The sequence below is a fragment of the Rana temporaria genome, chromosome 4, assembly GCF_905171775.1.
Source record: "Rana temporaria chromosome 4, aRanTem1.1, whole genome shotgun sequence".
Lineage (NCBI taxonomy): Eukaryota > Metazoa > Chordata > Amphibia > Anura > Ranidae > Rana > Rana temporaria.
Window position 1 is genome coordinate 463,017,976 of NC_053492.1, and position 27,764 is coordinate 463,045,739.

The window sequence follows — 27,764 nt, forward strand, 5'->3', positions numbered from 1 at the left end:
CAGCTGCCGGTGTTCTGCCGAATAAGTTCCCCCCTCGGTGGATAAGGACCCCACCTGTACTGTGCAAGGTGCAGTACGAACTCAACCAAGCCTCCAAAAATAGCTGAAGATATACAGCTGAGAGTAAGCTCTACACAGCGCCTGCGCACTGACTATGACACATGCCGCATGCTCCCGATGCTAGTGCGCAGGGGTGATTCTAGCAATAACGTACACGTCTTACCGGGGCACATTGCAAAACCCGCCCTTCATTTGTATTAACACGCCCTGCTAAGACGTGTACTTTATAGGTAAAATCACCCCCGCCCCTTGCAGAGTAGCACTAGCATCGGGAGCGTGTGGCATTTGTGTCATAGTCAGTGCGCAGGCACCGTGTAGAGCCGATTCTCGGCTCTACATCTTCGGCTATTTTCGGAGGCTCGGTTGAGTTCGCCTGCGCAGTACAGGAGGGTCCTTATCCGCCGGGGGAACATTTTCGGCAGGACACCGGCTGTATCACGGGAGCGCGCCCACAGGCTAATCCCCTTGGGGAGAGAGCTTTCCAGAACAGGGGGTTAGCTCTTGCGGGGAGGAGCCAAGACAGCCGCCGAGGGACCCCAGAAGACAGCGATTGGGGCCACTCTGTGCAAAACGAACTGCACAGTGGAGGTAAGTATAACATGTTTGTTTTAAAAATAAAAAAAAAATAAAACAATTTTATATAGAGATATATATACTCTTTGGTGCGTACGTTTGTACGGGGGGTCCGGCATGTGGCCCCTCCGGTGCGCCATCCGCTGCCCCCATGGGACTTGAATTTAGTCCTTTCGGTGCTTCAGGATACTCCCTTTGAGGACATCCGAGAGATCCCTTTGTTGACTCTGTCACAAAAGGTGTTTTTTTCTGGTAGCAATTACCTCGATCAGACGGGTGTCTGAACTGGCGGCCTTGTCCTGCAAGGCTCCCTATTTGGTCATCCATAAGAATGAGGTGGTGCTGAGGCCACAGCCGTCTTTTCTCCCGAAGGTTGTTTCGGCTTTCCACATTAATGAGGACATTATTCTTCCATCCTTATGTCCTCAGCCGAAAAAACAGAAGGAGGCCACTTTACATTCCCTGGATGTGGTTCGGGCCCTTCGAGTGTACTTATCTGCTACGGCTCCGTTCCGGAAGTCGGACTCACTGTTCGTGTCGGTGTCCGGTCCCAGAAAAGGTCTGGCAGTCTCGTCGGCCACCATTTCTAGGTGTATACGACAGGTTGTGCTTCAGGCCTATGCCCTGAAGGGGCGGGCGCCTCCCTTTCAGGTTACGGCGCATTCGACCAGGGTGATCGGTGCCTTTTGCGCTTTCCGGCATCAAGCCTCTGTGTTACAGGTGTGTAAGGCAGCGACCTGGTCGTCGGTCCACACCTTCTCAAAATTTTACAAGGTGGATGTGAGTGCATCTTCGGATGCCTCCTTCGGCCGCAGGGTGTTACAGGCGGCAGTTTATGGTTGGAGTTCCTCCGTTGAGTAACTCCGGTTTTGTTTGGGGTGAAGCTTGGTTTGCTGTGTTGTTTTCCCACCCCTCAAATTTTTTGACTCTGCTTGGGGACGTCCCTAAGGTCAAAGGCTGCTGTGTCCGCCCATGAACAGAAGAGAAAATAGGATTTTTGTACTCACCGTAAAATCCATTTCTCTGAGTTCATGGACGCACACAGCACCCACCCCTCCTTTGTTTGTACTGCTTGTTACGAACTGGAAGCTGCTATAGCAGGGTGTGGGTTATACCCGGGGGAACCACGCCCCCTGGGAGGAGTTGCACTGAGGGAAGTGTTGTTAACACTTAAAATGCTTTTGTTTCTGCCTAAACGCTCCTGAAGGAAGCGGATATAACCCTAAGGTCAAAGGCTGCTGTGTCCGTCCATGAACTCAGAAAAACGGATTTTACGGTGAGTACAAAAATCCAATTTTTTTGCAAATATCTCCTAAACCTTTTAGGTTTGGGAGATATTTGTTGCACCTACAGGTGAGCCTTAATCTAGGCTTACCTGTAGGGCCAAGTGGTCTGTAATGGGTTTACAACCACTTTAAGTGACTTTGAATGTGGCATGGTTGTTGGTGCCAGACGGGCTGGTCTGAGTATTTAAAAAACTGCTTATCTACTGAATTTTCACACACAACCATCTTTTGGGATTTCAAAAAATGGTGGGGGGGAGAAAATATCCAGTGAGTGGCAGTTATGTGGAGGAAAATGTTTTATTGATGGCAAAGGTCAGAGGAGAATGGGCAGACTGGTTCCAGATGATAGAAAGGCAACAGTAACTCAGACCTCAAGGTTTTGAATACAGTGCAGAGGAGGGGTTTGGGGTATAATAGACCCCCGATTCCTCCATAAAGAGTACTTGTCACTACCTATTACTGTCACAAGGGATCCTGGGGTTTGTCAGAGTTCGCCTCACTGAGCTCTGTAGGGTGTAGTTTCAGTTCTCTCCCCCCCCTCCCCCTTCCCTTTTTTTGACAGTTCAGACAACCTTTTATAAATTCTTTGAACAGACGTAGGGAAGAGAAGACTGCAGATAAACAGGTACAACTTATGTAGGAGGATTTGTTTCATCTGTGTATCACCTAAGGAAAGTCGCGTCACTTCTGGGGATATGGGAGGGTTTACAGCCACTTTAAGCCAAAGGAGCCGAGGCCTGCGCTGCCCCTGTCTACCAAGCAAAACTGTTTACAATCAGAAAAAATGTACGTCACGCCCTTTTTACTGCCATTATTCCATTTTTTTTCTGCACTCCCTAAATGTTTTTTTTTTTTTTGCGCATACTCATGGTTGCGAACCACTGCATGAAAAAACAAATTTTAGGTCTGCATTCGCCAGCTGTGGCAACATAAGATATGCATGAACATTAAATATTAAATCTAAATTGCAATCCATGTTTTCAAAATGCTCGTTGTTTATTTATAAATCTGTGCAAAAACAGTGTAGCGCTGGACAGCATATACCACATAAGTATCTAAAGCAACAGGTGTAAATGTTAATCTATAAGTGGTAACAATCTTTTGAAACTTAATTCAATATGTGAATACACAAAAGCTATAAATGCATAGGTTGTGATAACACTGTGCCAATCATTATGGCACTGAGCATAAATTACTTATAAATATCAACATATAAATAAACAGTGTATAATAAAGTGACCAATTCAGCATATGAGGTGCAAAACAAAAAAAGTCCACAGAAAAAAGCTGGAAGTTCACAGAAAAAAAGCTGGGAGTCATTAGCCCCTTCCAATGCAGGTGATGAAAAGATGCAAACAATGAAAGTCCAATTAGGAGATCCACAGGTGAGAAAGGAGGGAGATTTCAGACATCAGTGGCCCAACACCAGTAGAAATAAAGGCTTACCAGAAAGCCTGTGACTAATCCCTTTCAGGAACAGTCTAAACAGGCATAGCAGGTAAATTCTGATCCTTTGGGGTGTCAGGAACGAATCCGGATCTCTCCACAGATTAGATGGTAGAATCCACAGCTCCTCATAGGGTTAACCACTGCTTCCAAATGGAACTTGCATAGATGTATGTGAGCGTGTGTTTATCAAACACCATGTGGGGAAAAAGAAAGGGACAATCCCATAGTGTAGGTGAAAAAACGAGAGGGTTGTAGGGGGGTGTGGCTGTAGGACTGACGTCATCGATCGAGTCTCCCTATAAAAGGGATCACTCGATCGATGCAGCCGCCACAGTGAAGCACGGGGAAGCCGTGTTTACATACGGCTCTCCCCGTTCTTCAGCTCCGGGGAGCGATCGCGACGGAGCGGCTATAAACGAATAGCCGCGCCGTCGTCCCGGATCGCTCCCCACGGGTATCCGACCGCCGCATGTAGCGGGGGGGGGGGGTCCCGATCGGACCCGCGGAAAGGCGGGGACGTAAATGTATGCCCATATGCCTGTATGTGCCATTCTGTGGACGTACATGTACATGCGGCGGTCGGCAACCGGTTAAAAAATATAAAAATGAAACAGCTTAAAATACTCTCATAGAGAGTGATACAAAAGTCCTTGCAAGGATAAAAAGCTCCGTATGAATATCAGACCGCCTAAGGCCGTTGGCGCATGCGCAATGCGAGTGTGTCTGCCCGACGATCGTTTCGTCGTAATGACATCATCCATTTATAAATCTGCAGCAAAATATTAAAGTGTGTGTGTGTGTGACGGGGAAACCAAACTTCTCTGGTCTCCGTAACATTCTGTCTGCTGAAGCCGAATTCAAAAGTAGATTTATTTATTATTATTATAATACAGGATTTATATGGCGCCAACAGTTTGCGCAGCGCTTTACAACATAAGGGAAGACAGTTCAATTAAGCCTAGTACATGCGACCGGAATTTCCGATGGAAAAAGTCAGACTGGGCTAAAGGGCTAACTTTACTGTTTGTTTTATTTTTTGGATTTTTATTTTTGAAATTGATTGTAGTGTATATTTTCCCCCAAAATTTGCATTTGAAAACACGCTGAACAAATGCAGTGTGACATAAAATATTGCAATGACCGCCATTTTATTCCTTAGATTCTCTGCTATATATATATATATATAAAAAATAATATTTAGGGGGGGGGGTGGTTCTAAGTAATTTTCTAGCAAAAAATACTGATTTGAACTTTTAAGCAACAAATGTCAGAAAAATGCTTAGCAAGGCCCCTTTCACACTTGCTCCAGTGTGAAAGGGGTCTAAAGGTTAAACCAACCTAATTTGCAGAACAAAGTTCATCCCTTTGATCTGTAAATGAACAGAAAGATACAATGTTTCTCTTTATCGCTCTTTCAGCAATGTTGTTGATAAAAATTGGCAGCAGCTGCTTTATTTTTTTTTATTTTTTTTTGACAGCTGTGAGCAGGGAACTGCTCTGCACTTGTTGCATGAATTGTGACAATGCCGGATTAGGATGGTTGGGGGGGGGTGGTCTGTCAATTGAGATTGTGATTTATTTTTTAACGATTAATCGTGCAGCTCTAAGCCCTGGTTCACACTGGGTACGATTTGGAACGATTTGAGATGCGATTTGACATGTCAAATCGCATCTCAAATCGGCAGCAATTGTCGGCAATGGCACTGTCCTAATCAGTGCGACGCCGCATCTGCGATTTCAAAAAGTAGTTCCTGTACTACTTTTTGCGATTTCGGGCCGCGATTTACATTAAATTGCGGCCGAAATCGCAGCCCCGAAATCGCGGTAAAATCTCGCATTTTACCCGGATTTTGAATTCGCAGCAGTGTGAACCTAGGCTAAAATGTAGAGTTTTTATATATATCGATTTCTATACTAAGGCATCTTTCACACAGGCATACTTAAGCGTAGTATGAGGGTGGTTTTTTTTTTTTTCCCCATGGGATGTACAGGAGATTCGAATAGGGATGCACCAATATATCGGCCGACAATAGGGTTAATTTTAGGTTAATGGCATGCTGCGTCCCCTTGACGCCAATGCAAAATTGCGTCCCCTTGACGCCAATGCAAAATTGCGTCCCCTTGACGCCAATGCAAAATTGCGTCCCCTTGACGCCAATGCAAAACGTCCCACTGTTAACTATTGGTCCTGTCATATTCAAGTAAATGGGACTCACGGTTGCAACATGGAATTCTCATTCAAAATGGAGTGGAGAGGGATTAGAATATCTGTCGGGCTTCTATTGCTGCTTGTGCCCTCTTTGGGGAGAGTCACCCTTTCTATTTGTCATGCTTATCATTAGAAGTGAAAGTGAAAATTTTAGGTTGTCACCAGAACAGGAATAAAGGGGAAATCTTCCAATGGGGACACTGGTTCTGGTGACAATCAGGCATTCCCTCACTTTGGAGGAATTTCCTCTCACTTCCCTTCCTGTTTTTAGCTATGGAACAGGAAGCGAAGGAAAATCTCCCCAATGGGCCAAAAATGGCAAAATAACCCCCCCTTTACTCTATCTAAAATGAAAAGAAGAAAATGCCTTTAGTTTTACGTTGATGATTTTAGTAATATCTTAAAACTCTCCTGTAGTCTTCTACAATGAAGGGCAGAATTTGTATTTATTTTTTTTAATGGCAAACCGGTGTTTGCAGCTGAAAGCTCTTCATCTTCTTCAAGTTATTTCCCCCGGCCCGGTTACAGCAGGTATACAGTACCCTTTAAAATAGTGTCTGTTCACAAACATTAGAAATAATGATGCAATTAAATAAAAGATTAAACAGAGAAGACTTGGGTGTAGGAATATATCCGCTCCTAGCATTCCAGCTACATGCTCAGCCCAATCATTTTCTCCTCATTCCCTTTGTTTTTCAGAGAGCCGTATTGCTGTTTGAGTGATTTCTAATGCTATGGAATGAGTCAGAGCTGGAGAGGAGGATCAAGAGGTTGGAGAGGTGGTGGAGGAGGAAATCAATATTCGGGGGCATGGAGAGGAGGAGGCGGAGGAGGCCGACCCTGGAAGCAAAGAGGCAACGGGAGGGGGCAGAGTGCTCTTTGGAACAAGAACCCTGGAAATGAGCCTTCATGTAAGTGAGACCATTGTTTTTTTAATAAAACAAAAAAAAAAAAAAATGTGTGTGTGTATATAATGTGTATGTGTATATAAAATAATAATAAAAAAAAAATATATATATATATATATATATATATATATATATATATATATATATATATATATATATATATTACACACACACACGTACATAATATATTATAATTTTTTGTTTTTTTTATTAAGGTACTTGTATAATGCCATCAATTTACACAACACTTTACATATAGTTTGTACATTTGCATCAGCCCCTGCCCTCAAAGAGCTTACAATCTAAGGTCCCTAGCTCACATTCATACACACACACATACTAGGGACAATTTAGACAGGAGCCAATTACCCTACCAGCATGTCATTGTAGGAGGAGATCGGAGTACCTAGAGGAAACCCGCACAGGGAATACATACAAACTCCACACAGGTAGTGCTGTGGTTGGAATTCGAACCAACAACCCTAGTGTTGCTAGGCCGAAGTGCTAACCACTTGGCCACTGTACTGCTCAGGGTGTTGTTTTATTTTTTTTTATTATTATTGACAATGCATCATCTTCCATAAAAGTAAATTGTAATTTGTATCTGAAAATTAACACATACCTAAAACCATACCCTTTTTTTTTTTTTTTTTAAGCTTCATTCACATTAGCAAGTCTCCAAAGTCACGTGATTTCCGGTGCGACTTTGATCCAGAGAATGTAAAGTCACATTAAAGTAGTGCAGGCACATTTTCAAAGACACTGTTTATTTTACATTGTTCCTTCTGTTTCTTTGTGGATGATGGTGCTGTAATTTATAAAAAAAAATAGAAGAACCCTTTTCCTAATCGATATTTGTTTTAGGTTTCTCTGGATCACCTGCCAGACCTCGATATACACAGACTTCCTTGGATAAATATGTCCCATACAAAGGCTGGAAGCTTTACTTCTCTGAAGGTAAAACATGTGAGAGATACCAAAGAATATTTCAATGCTAGTGTTGATGCAGCAGCTATAAAGGGAAAAGTACTTTACCCTCCTTCCTACTTTTATTTCCAGCGTGCTATCAGTCATCTGCTGCCTGTGTTTCTCCTTTATGTTCCATCAACTATCTTTAACAGGGCAACATTTTTCAATTTGTGCTCCTGATTGCCGGTGTCAGGAGTCAGGGAAGACGCACAATTTCTCTGTGCGATATATGAAAGCATTTTGATGCTAGTCATGCACTTAACCCTGTCAACTCTCAAAGGGGACACGCTTTGGCAGCAACATTTCCCAATAATTACAGTACAGTATGTCCCTTTAGTATTTTATCTCCTGTGGTTTTCTTTTTGTTTTTTGGGTACCGTCTACTTTGCACAGCTGATTATACTAAAGTAAATTGAACTGAATGTAAAATTCTGTATATTGCTTGCTGTGATGCATAAATTAGAAAAGAAATGTAAATATTAACATGCTACACATTACTGCTACTTTCACACTGAGGCACTTTACAGGCGCTATAGCACTAAACATAGCGCCCTGAAAGAGCTGCTTCTTTCACTCCAGTGTGAAAGCCAGAGGGCTTTCACACTGGAGTGGTGCACTGGCAGGGCGGTAAAAAAAAGTCCTCCTAGCCGCATCTTTGAGGTGCTGTAGGAGCAGTGTATACACCGCTCCTAAAGCGCCCTTGCCCATTGAAATCAATGGGCAGCACTGCCGTCGGGCGGTTTTAACCCTTTTTCAGCCTATTGCGGTGGTTAAAATTGCCTTGACTTAGTTTTTCGTAACTCGTGTTTTTTTTTTTTTTTTTTTTTTTTCTCTAAGGCCACTTTTACACACTGAGCGCTTTTAGAAGAGCTTTTCACGCGCTTTTGAAGAGCTTTCTAATAATTTCAACAGAGAAGGGCGTTTTTTTCCACCGCCCTTCCAGCACGCTGCTCCAGTGTGAAAGCATTCATTGATTTGATTTGGAAATTTTATTTTTCCAAGTGTTGCAATTTTCAGTCAATCAACATATAGCATAAACAATGAAAATCTCTCAATTAAATTTGCGAGCCACCAGACCTAGCAAAACACAGTATAAATGGTCAGGTAAAACAGATCAAGTATAAAGGTGATCTACAGTTATTCATACATGTGCAACAAATAAAGTAGTGTTGTGAGAGTCCAAGCACAGAAACTTGTAAGCTTAAAACTGTGCAACCATATTTTTACAAAATAATACAGAGGAGCGGGCCCGGTGACCCCATACTGGGGTTTTGTGAAACTCCGTCAGTGTACAACAGGATATTCGGATATCTGAGCGAGCCCAGTAAAACAGGAAGGGGAGAAAATGTGAAAATATAAGAACAAGTAAGAGGCAGTTGTGAAGAATAGGGGATCGATTGTCTGTTGTACGGAAGTGGAGAGTTGAGGTTTAGCAAGAGGTGTGGAGCCACTCGCCCAGGGATTGTACTGTAACCATTCTCAAGGGTTCAGCCCAAGTGCGAGATTCCCTGAAGATGGGCATCAGTATATACAAAATGTTGCCACGGTCTCCAGATGTCACTGAAGATCGCCTCCCTGTTGTGCAAGGACAATAAGATCCTCCATATACATTGACTTTTTGGAAAACCACAAGGATTACGACGGTGGGTTCTCAGATCTCCAACAGGGGGATGCATGCCTTAGCCGCATTCAATAACTAAATTGTGAGGGAGGCCTTAGATGTCTTGGATGTTCCAAAAGATGCAACAAACAGGCCTCAGGGTTCCCCTCCAAGTTAGTGAGCGAGTAACTTGTATAACACTACAAATGCGAACTAAATCGCCTCAAGGCGCTTTTGCAGCCAGTGTCCGCCTGTGTCTTCAGAAGAGATGGGTCTTAAGCCTTTTCCTGAAGACCCGATGGTTTTCTTCCAAGCGTATGTCTGTGGGTAGAGCGTTCCATAGCCGGGGTCCTTGGATTGCGAATCTTTGTACGCCTTTTGATTTGTAGCGGGTCTTGAGGATTTGGAGGAGGTTTTGGTTAGTTGACCGGAGGGGGCGACTTGGGTTGTAGTACTTTATTTTGTCGCAGATGTATTGCGGAGCATTACCTTGTGTACATTTGTGGGTGAGGCAGAGGATATTAAATGTTATCTGATCCTTCACGGCTAGCCAGTGGAGGGTCCTCGGGGACGGGACGATTGATTCCCACGTTTTTTTTTTCCAGTTACCAGTCTGGCTGCTGTGTTCCGGATAACTTGTAGACATGATATTTGGTATTTGGGAAGTTCTAGGTAGAGGGAGTTTGCATAGTCGAGTCGGGAATTGATGTTTGTTCCCACTACTACTGCTGTGCCTCCTTCCGGGATGAAGGGGATGAGTCTACGCAACAAGCGAAGAAGGTGGTGAGATCCGGAGATCTACTGATCCTATTTGTGCGTCCATTGTCATGTTTGAGTCAAAGATGACTCCGAGGCTTTTAACTTTAGTGCTAGGGGAGATTGTTTGTCCGAAGATGGTGGGTGGTGTAAACGTCTTGGTAGTTTTTTGGCCAGATTCAGAGAGAGTTACGCCGGCGTATCGGTAGATACGCCGTCGTAACTCTGAATCTGCGCCATCGTAAATGTAAGCGTATTCTGGAAACCAGATACGCTTAAATTAGGCTAAGATACGAGCGGCGTAAGTCTCCTACGCCGTCGTATCTTAGGTTGCAATTTTTCCGCTGGCTGCTAGGTGGCGCTTCCATTGAGTTTGGCGTAGGATATGTAAATGACTAGATACGCCGATTCACGAACGTACGTGCGCCCGTCGCAGTAAAGATACGCCGTTTCCGTAAGAGGTACGCCGGCGTAAAGATAAAGCTGCCCCCTAGGTGGCCTAGTCAATGTTAAGTATGGAAATAGGTTTATCAATAAATTGTGAACTGGTGTTCAAAAAGATAAAAAACAACGCTTATGAGTGGGTAAGTGACCACTCAGTACTGAATGATCCCAAAGATCGGTGATGGTGTGATAGGTGATAGACTATGGTACAGGTGCACCGAACTACCAAGAAAATCACCTGAATTTCTATATTTCTATATCTTTAGATGGGTCACCATTTAACTTAAATAGCTGCTACATTGAGCAATTCCACCTTTATTGTGGGGATTGTCCCATCACTTTATAATAGTATATATCACATCTCCACCACTTCGGTTGAGGTAATTGACTACCACTGGGCGCCGGAAGTGCAACATTAGGCCTTCACTCATTGCACCCTCTTACAATGTTAAGTATGGCCGTCGTTCCCGCGTCGAAATTTGGAAATTTTACGTCGTTTGCGTAAGTCGTCCGTGAATGGGGCTGGATGTAATTTACGCTCACGTCGAAACCAATACGTCCTTGCGCCGTACTTTGGAGCAATGCACACTGGGATATGTACACGGACGGCGCATGCGCCGTTAGTAAAAAAACATCAATCACGTCGGGTCACCAATCATTTCCATAAAACACGCCCCCCCATCCTCATTTGAATTGGCCGCGCTTACGCCAGCCCCATTTACGCTATGCCGCCGTAAGTTAGGAGGCAAGTGCTTTGTGAATACAGTACTTGCCTCTCTGACTTAAGGCGGCGTAGCGTAAATACGATACGCCGCCTTAAAGATGCGGCGCCCTACCTGAATCTAGCTATATGTTTCGGTTTGCATGGAGGAAGAGGCGTTCTGTTTTGGATCCATTAAGTTTGAGAGAGCTCTTCGTCATCCAATCGTCGATCAATGAGATCAATTTCCAGTGCGTAGTATGTCTTTTTTGTTGGTGATGTAAAGTTGGGTGTCATCAGCGTTGGAGTGATAGAGCAGGTCCTGGGTGCTGATGATTTTGAGGAGTGGATAGAGGTAGATGTTGAAAAGCACAGGCGACGGGGGTGATCCTTGAGGGTCTCCGCATTCAATTTTACATGCTTCTGAGGTGTAAGCTCCTAGTTTCACTTTCTGGGATCGGTTCTCTAAGAAGGATGCATACCAGAGTAGATCTGCGTCTGCGACTCCGGCTACTTCTGCGAGACGAGTGAGCAGAGTTTTGTGGTCTGTGTCGAAAGCTGCGCTGAGTTCCGGCAGCAGCAGGAGACATGATTCTCCTTCATCTGCTGCTTCAAGGGCGTCGTCACAGATTTTGAGAAGTGCAGTTTCTGTCCCGTGGCCAGGGCGGAAAGAATTGGCATCCTTAATTTCTGACGCGTTTCGTGCTTATGCACTCATCAGGGGCTGATGCTTCCAAATCTGGAGTATTAGATAGTATTTTAGTATTTTATCTGCAATAACATTAAGCATAAAATGAGGAACATGGATGACAGTCCTAAGCTTACATACCAAAAATATGGTGTAGATGGTGGGAGTGAGCGAGTGCTGAACCATAGCCAGAAAGAGGATGTCAGTCCCTGATGAGTGGCTGTTTTTGCCCGCATGGGGATGCAGGGGTGTAACCCTGTGCAGGCAGTCCTATTCATGTTAATTGGAATACAACTTCTGTTCCCAATTAGACATCCATGCAGGTGTCTGTGTTTGGGGACCTGCACAGCGATCAAACTGGAAGCAGCGTTTGTGTCCCAATTTATCTTCAATGGAACGGTCTGCACAGAGATGCATTGAAAACGCCTCTGCATCCCCGCACTGGAAAACACTTACTGTACATATTGCTCACATGGATGAAACCTAAGAAAGGAAATAGAGGTTATTACTTTGCTCCTAGTCTACAAACATTTACAGAAATGCATCACTCAGGGAATAAAAAATAAATTTATTATAATTAATAATTATATAAATAAAAAATAATAAACTCACCAGATCAGTCAGTCCTGCGAGACCGAATACTCCGAGCGATGATCAGATAGCTCAACACGGGGGACAGGCCGATCCGGGTCATAGACAGCAGATTGGGGATGGTCCATGGGTTCTCATACTGGAAGATACAATGAAAGACATTAAAGCGGAGGTCTAGTTAAAAAAAAAAAAAATTAAAAGTCAGCAGCTACTAACACTGTAGCTGACTTTTTATTAACCACTTGCCCACCAGGTAAATTCTGGCACTTCTCTCCTTCATGTGAAAATCACAATTTTTTTGCTAGAAAATTTATCAGAACCCCCAAACATTATATATTTTTTTTTAGCAGACATCCTAGGGAATAAAATGGCAGTCATTGCAATACTTTTTGTCACACCGTATTTGCGCAGCGGTCTTACAAGCGCACTTTTTTTGGATAAAAATCACTTTTTTGAATTAAAAAATAAGACAACAATACATTTTGCCCAATTTTTTAATATATTGTGAAAGATAATGTTACGCCGAGTAAAATGATACCCAACATGTCACGCTTAAAAATTGCGCCCGCTCGTGGCATGGCGTCAAACTTTTACCCTTAAAAATCTCGATAGGCGACGTTTAAAAAATTCTACAGGTTGCATTTTTTGAGTTGCAGAGTAGGTCTAGGGCTAGAATTATTGCTCTCGCTCTAACGATCGCGGCGATACCTCACTTGTGTGGTTTGAATACCGTTTTCATATGCGGGCGCTACTCGCGTATGCGTTTACTTCTGCGCGCGAGCTCGTCGGGACGGGGCGCTTTAAAAAATTTTTTTTTGGTTTTCTTATTTATTTTTATTTAGTTTTATAATTTTTTACACTGAAAAAAATAAAATAAAAAAAATTGATCACTTTTATTCCTATTACAAGGAATGTAAACATCCCTTGTAATAGAAAAAAGCATGACAGGTCCTCTTAAATATGAGATCTGGGGTCAAAAAGACCTCAGATCTCATAATTAGACTTAAATGCAAAAAAAAAAAAAAAAAAAAAAAAAATGTCATTTTTTCAAATGACAAAAAAAAAAATGTTTCTTTAAGAGGCTGGGCGGGACTGACGTTTTGACGTCACTTCCGCCCAGCAGAGCTATGAGGACGGGTGAAGGAGATTTCTCCTTCAGTCCCGTCCCCGCTCAGCTGCCGGACACATCGGATCCCCTCCGCCGCTACCGACGGCTCCGGTAAGCGGCGGAGAGCGCGGGAGAGCGGCGGGAGGGGGGGGGGGCCCCTCTCCCGCCACTGATAACGGCGATCTCGCGGCGAATCCGCCGCGGAGACCGCCGTTATCGTGTACACCACCGCCCCCTGCAAAGATGAATATCTCGGTTGTGGCAGCAGCTGCTGCCGTTATCGAGATATTCAACTTTAAAAAGGAGGACGTCTTTTTGACATGGGGCGGTGGTCAAGAGGTTAATAAGGACACTTGCCTGTCCAGGGTGCCCGCAATGACGGTAGCCGAAGCCGTTCAATCGCTCGGGTCTCGGCGGCCCCACCGCCATCCTCGGTGAGGGAATCGTGAAGTTAAGCGTTGCGGCTTCACCGCCCGATTCCCTACTGCGCGAGCCGCTACGTGAATGGGTGATGTTTCCTGGGACACACACAAGGTCCCAGAAGACACTGCTTCCCCATTCCCCAGGAGGCAGCGCGAGGAGGAGACGAAAGAAGACGGACCGCGGATCAGGAAGTGGCAGATTAGGACGATCTGCCTAGCAACGGGCACTTCTGGTGTGTGTATGTATGTATGTGTGTGTGTATATATATATATATATATATATATATATATATATATAATATATATATAGGCGTCCCTGGTTGGCTCAGTATATGTACAAATCTACTACATGATGTACACTATATTACCAAATGTATTGGGATGCCTGCCTTTACACACACATCCTACATATAAATTCTAATAAAATATTTACTTTTTATTTCTAAAAAAAAAAGTTTATTTAAAACCTGACAAGTCTAATTAAACCTCAGAAAAACGTGGATTTAAAAAATGTTCTATAGCTGCAACAAAATGGTCAAACCTTTTCATTCCTATCATCTTGTACGTGGAGAAGATATGTTATCTGGCTCAGAATTATAGAGCTGTGTCTGTTCTCATGGATCACCTCCCTCCAGGGAAGATGTGACATATGGCAAAGTTGAACTCTGGGGAGAAGCTTGCCCAGCTACATTCATATGAGCTTCAATGAGCAATTTACAGTATGTACAGTTCTTTGTTATATAAATGCATTTTTCTATATTTTAAACTACACAAAACCGCAGAAAAAAATACCAGATATGCCCCAATGACTGTTTGGGGGTTCCATTTTTTTTTTCAGAGCCCCCGCTGAATTACACTGTAGCGGTCCCCCTTGTAGGAATGTGTTCTAAGCAGAGCTATCTTCTGCATTCTCTGCCCTACTTTCTCTTTGTAAAAAAAACCTTGGATTCTCTGGCTTTGTTATACAGTTAATATTGGACAAAAGTTTTATTTTTTTCTGTTTTGCTACTTTTCTCTCGTTCATTTCCATCTGCGCACCTCACATCCATTTCCCTTCCTACTGCATTTTTTAAGCGGTGTTCAGAATAATTGCATATAATCGCACGTTTTTACATCGTTGAAAAGGTTAACCTTTTGAAAATTCATGATTTGTAAATGTATATTAAATCCCTGATAAGAGGCTTACAGTTTGTACAGCTAAATCATTTTATTGCTACTTGTCATATAAACGGAACAATGACTGCTAATGTATGGGCATGAAATTTATAAGCAGTAAAGCCCTTTATAGAATTAATGTAAAAACATACTTGTTAGATATTTGGTGAATTTCCACTCTATGGGCCAGATTCACAAAGAGATACGATGGTGTATCTCCTGATACACCATCGTATCTCTGACTTACACTGGTCCTATCTATGCGCCTGATTCATAGAATCAGATACGCATAGATAGGGCTAGATCCGACAGTTTTACACTGTGTTACACTGTCGGATCTATTTTTAAATTTAAAAATGGCGCCGGGGGGGGTTCCCGCTGATTTACAAGAAATAATATGTAAATCAGCGAGATACGCAAATTCACGAACGTACGCGGACCCGACGCAGTCTTCTTACGACGTTTCCGTAGCGGCGTACCCGTCGTATACTTACCCTTTCTTTTATCAGGCGCAGCTGGCGTTCCCGCGTCGAATTTGAATTTTTTAACGTTGTTGGCGTAAGTCGTTCTCGAATACGGACGGACGTCGTTTACGTAAGCGTCGCAACCACTGACGTCCTAGCGACGTCAGTGGGAGCAATGCACGCCGGGAAATTTCGCGGACGGCGCCTGCGTATTTAAATCGGCGCGGGAACGCGCCTGATTTAAATATGACACTCCCCTAGCCGCGGAATTTGAATTCCGCTGGGGGATTTGGGATCCGCCGTCGCAAGTTTGGAGGTAAGTGGTTTGTGAATTAGCCACTTGCCTCCTAGACTTGCGGGAGCGGATCTTAATTCACGTAGATCGAGCGGATCTATAGATCCGCTGAGCTACGTGAATCTGGCCCTATGCATATACAGTAAAACCTTGGTTTGAGAGTAACTTGGTTTGAGAGCGTTTTGCAAGACAAGCAACGTTTTTTTTAAATACATTTTGACTTGATATACGAGCGATGTCTTGTCTACCATGGCTATATGAGAAAGGGAGAGACCTTACCACAGCCAAATCCTAATAAAATATTTACTTTTATTTCTCTAAATGTTATTTAAAACCTGACGTAGCGTTATGTCACAACCGAGTATAAAAGAGACCAGAGGCTTAGTGTTATGCTATGATTAACCACTTCCCGACCGCCGCATGTAGATATACTTCGGCAGAATGGCACGTACAGGCACATTGGCGTACCTGTACGTCCCTGCCTAGACGTGGGTCGGGGGACCCCCCCACTACATGCGGCGGTCGGATTCCCGCGGGGAGCGATCCGGGACGACGGCGCGGCTATTCGTTTATAGCCGCTCCGTCGCGATCGCTCCCCGGAGCTGAAGAACGTGGAGAGCCGTATGTAAACACGGCTTCCCCGGGCTTCACTGTGGCGGCTGCATCGATCGAGTGATCCCTTTTATAGGGAGACTCGATCGATGACGTCACTCCTACAGCCACACCCCCCTACAGTTGTAAACACACACTGGGTGAACCCTAACTCCTACAGCGCCCCCTGTGGTTAACTCCCAAACTGCAACTGTCATTTTCACAATAAACAATGCAATTTAAATGCATTTTTTGCTGTGAAAATGACAATGGTCCCAAAAATGTGTCAAAATTGTCCGAAGTGTCCGCCATAATGTCGCAGTCACGAAAAAAATCGCTGATCGCCACCATTAGTAGTAAAATAAAATAATAAAACTATCCCCTATTTTGTAAACGCTATAAATTTTGCGCAAACCAATCGATAAACGCTTATTGCGATTTTTTTTTTTTTTTTTTCAAAAATAGGTAGAAGAATTCGTATCGGCCTAAACCTGAGGAAAAAAATGTTGTTATATATGTTTTTGGGGGATATTTATTATAGCAAAAAGTTACAAATATTGCATTTTTTTCAAAATTGTCGCTCTATTTTTGTTTATAGCACAAAAAATAAAAACCGCAGAGGTGATCAAATACCACCAAAAGAAAGCTCTATTTGTGGGGGGAAAAAAGGACGCCAATTTTGTTTGGGAGCCACGTCGCACGACCGCGCAATTGTCTGTTAAAGCGACGTAGTGCCGAATTGTAAAAACCCCTTGGGTCATTTAGCAGCATATTGGTCCGGTCCTTAAGTGGTTAAACACTAAGGCCCGGATTCACGTAGAACCGCGTATCTTTGTGCGGGCGTAACGTATCCTATTTACGTTAGTTCCGTATTCTCAAACCAAAGTTGCGGCGGCGTAGCGTAAATAGGCCGGCGTAAGCCCGCCTAATTCAAATGTGGTAGATGTGGGCGTGTGTTATGTAAATTTTATGTGACCCCGCGTAAATGACGCTTTTTACGAACGGCGCATGCGCCGTCCGTGAAAGTATCCCAGTGCGCATGCTCCAAATTAACCTGCAAGAAGCCAATGATTTCGACGTGAACGTAAATGACACCCAGCCCTATTCGCGAACGACTTGCGCAAACGACGTAAAACGTGAAAAATTTGACACTGGCCCGACGTCCATACTTAACATTGGTACGCCTCATATAGCAGGGGTAACTTTATGCCGGGAAAAGTCGAACGTAAACGGCGTACCTGTACTGCGTCGGCCGGGCGTACGTTCATGAATTGGTGTATCTAGCTCATTTACGTATTTCTAGGCGTAAATCAGCGTCCACGCCCCTAGCGGCCAGCGTAAATATGCAGTTAAGATACGACGGCGTAAGACTTACGCCGGTTGGATCTAATAGAAATCTATGCGTAACTTATTCTAAGAATCAGGCGCATAGATACGACGCCTCGGACTCAGAGTTACGACGGCGTATCTGGAGATACGCCGGCGTAACTCGTACGAGAATCCGGGCCCAAATATAGTGTGACACGCGTCGGCTCTGCCCGTGTGCCGTGACATGTAGTGCTATTTTTCTATTTGGATTTACAATAAAGGAAATTTTTATTCGGAGTGCGGCCATCCAGAAGCATCCGTTCTTTTGTTTTGCAATCTCGTATGCATTGCCTGCACCCGTGGTTCTGGGAGAAGCAATTATTTTGAAGATTTCCACACCTGAGCGGCATCTTTCTCTTTTGGCTCCTCCAAGTGTAGCAATATGGTTGTGAACAAGCACGAGCTACCCATGTGAAACGCATCGGCATATGCTGCTGTAATTTCCTATGGCATGGTGGCAATATTTTATATCTTCTATCAAAGTTATCCCTCTGTGGTATGCGGCCAATACCCCCCCCCCCCCCCCCCCCCTTTTTTTTCCTTCATTGATCATCACTGGCGATAGTGAGCCGTGGGCCAGTACCTGCAAGGATTGAGCATTTTTAATGAAGGTACAACATTTAGCAACTCGCATGGTTGATGATTAAGAGGTACATCTAAGTATGCAGGCATCCGGGGTAAAACTGCCAACATAGACCTTCCTCTGCACCACCATCGACATCGTCCCTTCCACACTGCGCTCCATTAGCAGTTCATGCCACTCTTTCAGATCGCTCTACTGCAGGGTAGTCTTCCCGATCACGATTGCAGACTGACAGCGGTAAGAGCTGTTGGTGAGGAGGACAGTCTATGTGGATCACTTTACCCCGGATGCCTGCATACTTGGATGTGCCTCTTTTAATCATCAACCATGTGAGTTGCTAAATGTTGTACCTTCATTAAATGTAACCATATTACTACACTTTGAGGCGCCTCTCTTCTCTTTTATACACTGAAGCTCCTGCTGGATTTCTCTTCTAATCCCCTTGGGGAGGCTTCCATTTATGGATGTTGATTTTATGGTTGCACACCCTGGTCACGTTGCTATAATCTTTTTATATTATTATTATTATTATTATACAGGATTTATATAGCGCCAACAGTTTTATGCAGTGCTTTACAATATAAAAGGGAGACAATACAGTTACAATGCAATAAAATACAAGAGGATTACGAGGGCCCTGCTCAGAAGAGCTTACAATCTAATAGGGTGGGGCAGGTGGTACAAAAGGTTGTAACTGTGGGGAAGGAGCTGATGGAAGTGGTAAAAGATTAGCTGGAGACATGATGGGCTTGCCTGAAGAGGTAAGTTTTCAGAATTCGCCTGAAGGTAGCAAGAGTAGGGGATAGCCGGACAGGTTGAGGTAGTGAGTTGCACTATAAACTGAAGGACTTTTGAATAAATAGTTGTGGAACGAATCATCCGAGTTTCCATTATTTCTTATAGGAAAATTTGCTTTGATATACAAGTGCTTTGGATTACAAGCTTGCTTCTGGAACAAATTATGCTCGCAATCCAAGGTTTTACTGTGTGTGTGTGTGTGTGTGTGTGTGTGTGTGTGTGTGTGTGTGTGTGTATGTGTGTGTATGTGTGTGTATGTATGTATGTATATGTATATGTATATATATATATATATATATATATATATATATATATATATATATATATAATATAAATAAAAACACCCTTTTATTCCTAAATAAGTTTATTTTTTTTTAGAAAATGGGGGAGAGTAGGGGCGGAGGGCTAGTAGCTGAAGCTAGACCTGGAGCTACCCACTCAAATGGTTTGGGGGGGACTATCGCGGTACTGATAAATATGCATAAAACATAATGATATAAAAAAGTTTATTGATATATAAAAATTGCAAAACAAATAATTGTACAATTCATTGATTGGTCAACGTCGACTAGTTTCGCGGGGTTTACGCTTCGTCAGGACAGCCAATCTATAGAGTAATGCAATAAGAATATGTAACAAACATCAGCAATACAGTAATAATTGATAAAAAACATTGATAGTTGCTTACCGAATTAGTCAATTGATAATGCGCGGAACCAGGCGACCTACGGGGGGTCCCCCCGTGGCGGGCAAGGGGATGGTTGATCGTGAAGGTCTGGGTGTAAATAAGCAATATAAAAATATGTATGTATATAAGAGAATGTTTAACCCCATAGAATCGGTGGGCTGGGCAGGGTAGGGGCAGGGAAGGGTATAAGGGGGGGGGGGGGGAAGGAAGAAGAGAGAAAGGGGAAAAAGGGGGGGCGGGGGGAGAGGAAGAGGGGGAATTAAGAGGAAGGGGGAAAGGGGGGAAGGGAGGATAAAAAGGGGGGGGGAATCGTAGAGGAAGAGAAAAGGGGGGAGGGAAAAGGAGAAAAACAAGGGGAGGAAGTGAGGAAGTGTAATTGCCTGATTACAGCCTTATATCAACCACTTCAGCTCTGGAAGGTTTTACCCCCTTTATGACCAGGCTATTTTTTGCTATTCTGCACTACGCTACTTTAACAATTGCGCAATCATGCAAAGTTTGTACCCAAATTTAATTTTGTATCCCTACAACCCTGGCTGGTGTTTTTTTTGGGATCTGCGGGCAGGGGGCTTATTAGAATCTAGAAGCCCCCTTTAACAAGGGCTCCCCTATGTAAATGAGTAGGGGTACATTCAATAGATGGAAAGTTGAAAAATTACTGAAAGTTCCGCTTTTAAACTTGGCACCATTTTTAAATCTTCTGTGGATGCCACTGCACAAGAGGACCAAGGAGATGGAAAGAAGACTGCAGTACTGGGTTGTATTTGCATTTACAATATTAAACCAAGAGATGCGAACCTAAAGAAGAAGCTATCCTTTTTAATGAGCATTCAAATGTTATGTACAGAGTATACATTAAAGTGGAGTTCCACCCATAAATTTAACATTACATTAGTAGTTTTAAAAAAATGTCATTAGTCCTTTAAGAATTTTTTTATTTTTTTTAGATGCCTTCAAAGTGTTGTTGCTAGGCAGAATAGTTAATCTTCCTTCTTCCTGCACCTAGGTGCTTAACCTACACCGCACAGACTCCTGGAAATGTAGTGGGTGTAACTTTCCAGGAGTCTGTGCACTCCCCAGTCTCGAATCATGTGACTTGGACAGTACAGGTGCTGAAACCTGATCTGAAAACTATTACACTGCTTGTGCAGCACTGAGCATGTGCGAGATCTGCAAGGCTGAAATCCAGGAAGTCATACAGTCTGGCTTCATGATGCCCACACTTAAGATGGTCTCCAGTCAATTTCTATTTTATAAAGTGTCTAAATGCTGTAACAACCTAACAAAACAGACCTTAGTTTACAGACTAACTGTAGTAGAATACATTAAGCTTGTGTATTACAGGGGTATTTATATTTAAAAAGTGAAATTGTGGCCGGAACTCCGCTTTAACTGTGTTTCCCTTTTCTCTTGTGTTTTGCCAGCTTACAGTGACAATTCCCCGTTTGTGTTAAAAGTTCAAGCCTTTGAAAGATTCTTCACAAAACACATTGAATATTATGACAAGGTAAGTTTAAAAGCTTTATTTTAATGCAAAGCTCATTGAACTGCACACTCTAATGTTCCTGTCAGTCGCAATCAATCTTCCTAATGAATGTCAAAAATTATTTGTTTAAATTTCACCATCAAGCACAGGTAGGCAAGAAGTCTTTGCATGTTTTATGCTATATACCACATTTTAAGGTGAAGCTAAGGGCTGCTGAGCTTCCACCGGAGTGCTATTGTCCTTTTAGATGCCTCCCCTGATCTCTAAAAACCCTTCCTCCAAAAGATCATAGGTGCTATTATTCCTGGTGTGCAAACAACCATAAATGCTTTGTACGGAGTGTTCTTCAGGTCAGCCCGAGCAAGCCTGTGTTACACCACATGTACAAAGTGGCAGCGAGCGAGAAAACGCCTACAGTATATTGTTTAATCATTTAATATAATGAAGTTACAATTTTCCTAAGCTATGACCTGGGTGGTTATTTCAAAACTGCTTTACCAATTCAAAGGCTGGTATTGGGATATTGGTCCAGCCTGCAGTTTCCGATTTAGTTCCACCCTTCTCCAAGTGCCTACATGGAGACCTATGCACTCTATACATGCCCATTTATAGGGTTGGGCACACCACTTCTGTGGTTCCCCGCAGCCTAACCAGAAGTGAGACCTCTTATTCTACACCAATTTCTTCCATAATTCCACCCTTCGATTTACACTGACAATACTACACCAGAAGGTCTCTCCTGCTTTTATCTCTCTGATTTTTATTTTATTTTTGGGTCTCCTAAATCCTCATATCGACAGCTTCAAGCTGGTTAAATGATTAAGGTAAGGGCTTTGCACAGGCCTTTCAACTTCTTCCACACCAGGGATACCTCCTAAAGACGTGCGGTAGTGGCCCGTACACACGATCCAAATATCGTACTAAAAATGTCGTCCGAGGAAGAATCATACAGAGCTTTCGAGAGCCGATCATGACCGTTCATCCGATTATTTTATCGGACATTAAAAACTTTCCTCGTACGATACCAGATTGTATGGTTTTCATTTTTAGTCAGTACAGTTGTCGTCTGAAAATACAATACAAATACATTACAACACATGACCTCACTTCCGAATTATTATTATTTTATTTATTTTTTCTGCCGTACAAGACTTTTCGTGACTTTTAATATCCTATTTAATTTCTACTTGCGACTACTAAGCGAAAAAAGTCATACGATATTCGGATTGTGTGTACGGGGCATAAGGCTTACTAAAACTGGTGCACACAAAATCTGGGGCAGCTGTGCATAGCTTCTAACTTCAACTTGTTCACTTTGACAATTAAGGCCAGGTTCCCATTGGAGCGATTTATCATGCGATTTGAGAGAGCAAATCGCATTACAAGTCGCAGCCTATTGGAGGCAATGGCATTCTTCCAATTGGTGCAACACCAATTTTGCGACGCCGCACCGATTTTGAAAAAGTAGTTTCTGCACTACTTTTGCTGATTTCAGGTGCGATTTCAATAGACATCTGTGCACAAAGCAATACAGATATCTATTAAGTAGCAGCTGAAATCGCGCTGAGCTTGCTACTTTGAAATCGCGCCACTTCAAGTGAAGTAGCGCAATTTCAACGTAGCATCAATGTGAACCAGGTCTAAAACCTAGAAGCTGATTGGTTACTATACACAGCTGCACAATTTTTAGTAAACCTTCCCCCATGGTCTGAGTGTGGAGTAGGGATGGGCTCAGGCAGCTTTGGACACAAGGCCAAATTCACCTATATAACTATATGCTGGGAAGCTATCAAAGCAGACAGCCATAGGTGTTGGAGGCATTTCGTGCCAGAGGCGTTCTGTCTTCCTCTGCTACTGACTGCTGAGACGAGGGGAGAGCCACAGCTGAAGGTGGGGTGCGAGTGCCAAATGAAGCGGCTTGGTGGGCTGAATTCAACCCACGGGCCTTGTGGTTAACACATGTGGTCTATAACATGTTTGTATTTTGGCACTATACTGTAGGTGTAATGGTGTGAGGTGTCCACAAACTTTGGCTATATAGTGTATTAGTCCTAGTGCTTTGGAAATAAGGTGTGTGTGTGTGTGTGTGTGTGTGTGTGTGTGTGTGTTTTTTTTTTTTTATATATATATATATATATATATATATATATTTTTTTTTTTTTTTCCAGGATGAAATTGAAAGAAATGGAAGCATTCTTGTGGATTACAAGGAGCTCCTGGAAGATGATGCACTTAAAGCATCTGTTTCCCTCTCCACTGAGCTGAAAGAGATGCCTGAAAAAGTTCTGGATTGCATGGGGCTAGCAATACACCAGGTGTGTGCGAAAAACCTCCTTGCAGTGTAATGACCAGCGGGTAGGCCACAGCTGGCATTCCTAATGCTCAGATTTAATGCTCTCCATCTATTAGAGCTTGCTTTAATGTTTTCTTAAGCAATGGAACAACTTAATTTGCAGATTACTTGGTACATGTCAGATAATTTTTTAACCCTATTATGCTGTCAGCAAAATTGTGATTTATTTTATTATGAAGTCGTTTTCTTTAGTCTTGAAACCAGTGTTGTACTTATTGAATGTTACACTGTGTGCATCAAAATCATGTTATTTGTTTTAATATATTCATTTTTTTATTCATAGGACAGTGAACATCTCCTGTCTTGTGTGCTAATAAAACAATGGCTGCTGATAATTTTTACCAGTAATTTTTTTTCTTGCAGTAATTTACTATTTGCATTTTTTTTAATTTATTTTTTTTGTGGTTATTTTGGAGGGACAGAGTGTGAGCACTAAATAGTTGCTGAAAAAGAGTGATCACCTGAGAGTCATTGGAGAGAAAGGGTGTGAGCACTCAAGAGTTGATAGAGTGTAACTGGTGAAGAGTTGATGGGTGCAAGTGGCGAAAAGGTTGCTGGAGGGGCAAAGTGTGAGGGCAGAAGAGTTGCTGGAGGCCAAGGGAGCGCGGGCGGAAGAGTTGCTGGAGGCCAAGGGAGCGCGGGCGGAAGAGTTGCTGGAGGCCAAGGGAGCGCGGGCGGAAGAGTTGCTGGAGGCCAAGGGAGCGCGGGTGGAAGAGTTGCTGGAGGCCAAGGGAGCGAGGGTGGAAGAGATGCTGGAGGCCAAGGGAGCGAGGGTGGAAGAGTTGCTGGAGGCCAAGGGAGCGAGGGTGGAAGAGTTGCTGGAGGCCAAGGGAGCGAGGGTGGAAGAGTTGCTGGAGGCCAAGGGAGCGAGGGTGGAAGAGTTGCTGGAGGTGCAAAGGAGCGAAAGACGAAAAGTTCTTAAAGTTGTGGTGCTCTGCAGGAGCTATAATTGCTGTTGAGCGTACGACTATGATTGTGGTCACAATAGTTGCTCAAGCGGGCAGCAGAACCCTTCTTGATATCGGAAATATCATGTGTTCATTGGAATTTAGAATTATCCTGTAAACTCTGTATTATCAGTTAAGCATCAGTCTTCATTTCTGCATTTTCCAACCATGGACTTGCCCTTATTTACCAAAGTGTGTGGCACAGGAACTGTCTATGTAAAGCTCACCACACGTTACAATCCTACTGTTCAAGCTCTGTGCAGTCTCCTTTTAGGGCCCTTTCACACGTACGGACCGTATGTCCGCATTTTTATCCGTCCGTTTGCGTATGAAAACGGGACATACATGGGTCCCTATGTGATTACGGGTGTCAGCGGATGAACATCCGCTGACACCCGTAATTTGTCCGCCTCCGCAAATATCCGCATTTGCGGACGGAAGAAATCCTATTTTTCTTCCGTCTGCCGGATCGGATCGGATGTGAACACGGACATATGGTCCGTGTTTGTCCGATTCCCCCATAGATGAGAGCGGAGGAAACACAGGGCCGTCCCTGCACAGTGTGCGGGGACCGCCCTGTCAGCTGCCAGCTCAGCGGGGATTTTACGGAGGATCCCCGCTGAGCTTTGCGGACACACGGAGCGGATCATTACTGATCCGCTCCGTGTGAAAGGGCCCTTAGATTTACCAAAACTGGTAATATGAGGACCTATATAAATCTACTAATCAATCTGAATGCAACCTGGCAGGCCCTTGCACTACATAGTGGTTGGTCGATCTAAAGCAGGGGAAGGCAACCTCGGCCCTCCAGCCAAATGAGACATTGCAAGACCCTGACACTTACAGGCATGACTCCTAGAGGCAGAGGCATGATGGGATTTGTAGTTTCACCTCAGCTGGAGTGACAAGGTTGTCTATCCCCGATCTAAAGCATATTGTAACAATCTAATGTGTGTGGCGAGTTTAAAAGGACTGTTCTTCCTACATAGTACGGAGTGTCTGGTTTTACTGGGCAGAACAAATCGTTCCTCTTTCATACACTTTGATAAAAAGGATCCTGTGCATTACATTTATACAACCCAAAAATGCGCTGTTGTATTTGCAGGTGTTAACCAAAGACTTGGAGAAGCATGCAGTGGAGTTGCAGGGGCAGGAGGGTCTTCCACTAGAAGAGACCCCCATAGTGGATGTACCATACATACATGCAAGGTAATTATCTGCCTCTTTTTTTTTTTTAGTTAAAATACGGTGCACCTGGAAAGTATTCACAACGCTTCACTTTTTCCACATTTTGTTATGTTACAGCCTTATTCCAAAATGGATTAAATTCATTATTGTTCTCAACATTCTACAAACGATCCCCCATAATGACAACAGAAGTTTGTTTTGAAATCTTTTCAAATTTATTAAAAATAAAAAAGGGGGGGGAAAAAAGTCCCATGTACATAAGTATCACAGCCTTTGCTCAATACTTTTTGTTGAAGCCCCTTTGGCACCAATTACAGCCTCAAGTCTTATTGAGTATGATGCTACAAGCTGGGCACACCTATTTTTGGGCAGTGCCTCCCATTCTTCTTTGCAGGACCTCTCGGGCTCCATCAGGTTGGATGGGGAGCGTTGATGCACAGCCATTTTCAGATCTCTCCAGAGATGTTCAATCGGGTTCAAGTCTGGGCTCTGGCTGGGCCACACAAAGACATTCACAGAGTTGTCCTGTAACCACTCGTTTCATATCTTGGCTGTGTGCTTAGGGTTCATGTCCTGTTGGAAGATGAACCTTCACCCCAGTCCAGAGAGCTCTGGAGCAGGTTTTCATCAAGGATGTCTCTGGACATTGCTGCATTCATCTTTCCCTCGATCCTGACTAGTCTCCCAGTTCCTGCCACTGAAAAACATCCCCACAGCATGATGCTGCCACCACCATGCTTCACTGTAGGGATGGCATTGGCCAGGTGATGAGCAGTGCCTGGTTTTCTCCAGACATGACTCTTTACATTAAATCCAAAAAGAGTTCAATCTTTGTTTCATCAGACCAGAGAATTTTGTTTCTCATGGTCCGAGTCCTTCAGGTGGCTTTTTGGCGCCAGGCGGTCTGTCATGTGCCTTTTTACTGAGGAGTGGCTTCCATCTGGACACTGATTGGTGGAGTCCTGCAGAGATGGTGGTTCTTCTGGAAGGTTCTCCTCTCTACACAGAGAAACACCGGAGTTCTGTCAGAGTGACCATCAGGTTCTTGGTCACCTCCCTGACTAAGGCCCTTCTCCCCTGATCGCAGAACTGTTTCTGTACCCTTCCCCAGATCTGTGCTTTGAGACAATCCTGTCTCGGAGGTCTACAGACAAATTCCTTGGACTTCGTGGCTTGGTTTGTGCTCTGACATGCACTGTTAACTGTGAAACCTTTATAGACAGGTGTTTGCCTTTCCAAATCATGTCCAATCAACTGAATTTACCACAGGTGGAATCCAATCAAATTGTAGAAACGCCTCGAGGATGATCCGTGGAAACAGGATGCACGGAAGTTCTAGTTTGAGTGTCATGGCAAAGGCTGTGATGATACTTGTATACATCAGATTTGTTTTTTATAAATTTTCAAAGATTTCAAACAAACTTCTTTCACGTTGTCATTAAGGGGAATTGTTTGTAGAATTTTGAGGAAAATAATGAATTTAATCCATTTTGAAATGAGGCTGTAACTTAAAAAAAATGTAGAAAAAGTGAAGCGCTGTGAATACTTTCTGGATGCACTGTAAATGTTAGGTGATTTTCTCCATGACTTCATAACATTTTTTTTTCTTTATATATATTTTTTTCCCCACAGGGTGTACAATTATGATCCACTGATTCCTCTGAAAAACCTCAGAGCTAATTTGTATGGCAAATATGTGGCATTGCGTGGCACGGTGGTTCGAGTTAGTAACATTAAACCGATCTGCACCAAAATGGCCTTCGTATGCAACATGTGTAGAGATGTGCAGAGCTTTCCTTTTCCTGATGGAAAATTCACATTTCCAACAAAGGTAATCTTTTACTTTCATCTGTGGGTCATATATTATTTATTTATTTTATTCAGCAGGCTAAACGGGGGGGAAAAAATAAAAAATCCTTTATCTACACAAGTGAGGTCGATGGAGGAATGCCAAGACATTGTATTCTGACAGCAGGACTTCCTGATATAAGAATACGCTGATCAGTGGCTAATGGTCGACTGTCAAGCAGTGGTCGCCACAAATGGGACGAAATTCAGCTGGTACCTGCTGAACCATACGAATTT

The 27,764-nt window shown here is 43.4% G+C and overlaps 1 protein-coding gene across 3 annotated transcripts in view; it reads left to right on the forward strand.

The window, feature by feature from the left end:
- The window catches only part of MCM8 (minichromosome maintenance 8 homologous recombination repair factor), a 71,152-nt gene that overhangs the window by 2,831 nt on the left and 40,557 nt on the right, over positions 1–27,764 (forward strand). For all 3 annotated transcript variants that reach the window (XM_040351688.1, XM_040351686.1, XM_040351689.1), the window contains exons 2-7: positions 6,277–6,488; positions 7,350–7,442; positions 21,130–21,212; positions 23,360–23,506; positions 25,597–25,700; positions 27,312–27,510. In XM_040351688.1, coding sequence (XP_040207622.1) covers positions 6,317–6,488; positions 7,350–7,442; positions 21,130–21,212; positions 23,360–23,506; positions 25,597–25,700; positions 27,312–27,510 — 798 coding nt within the window. In that variant the 5' untranslated portion in view covers positions 6,277–6,316. The remainder of the gene's footprint in view (positions 1–6,276; positions 6,489–7,349; positions 7,443–21,129; positions 21,213–23,359; positions 23,507–25,596; positions 25,701–27,311; positions 27,511–27,764) is intronic.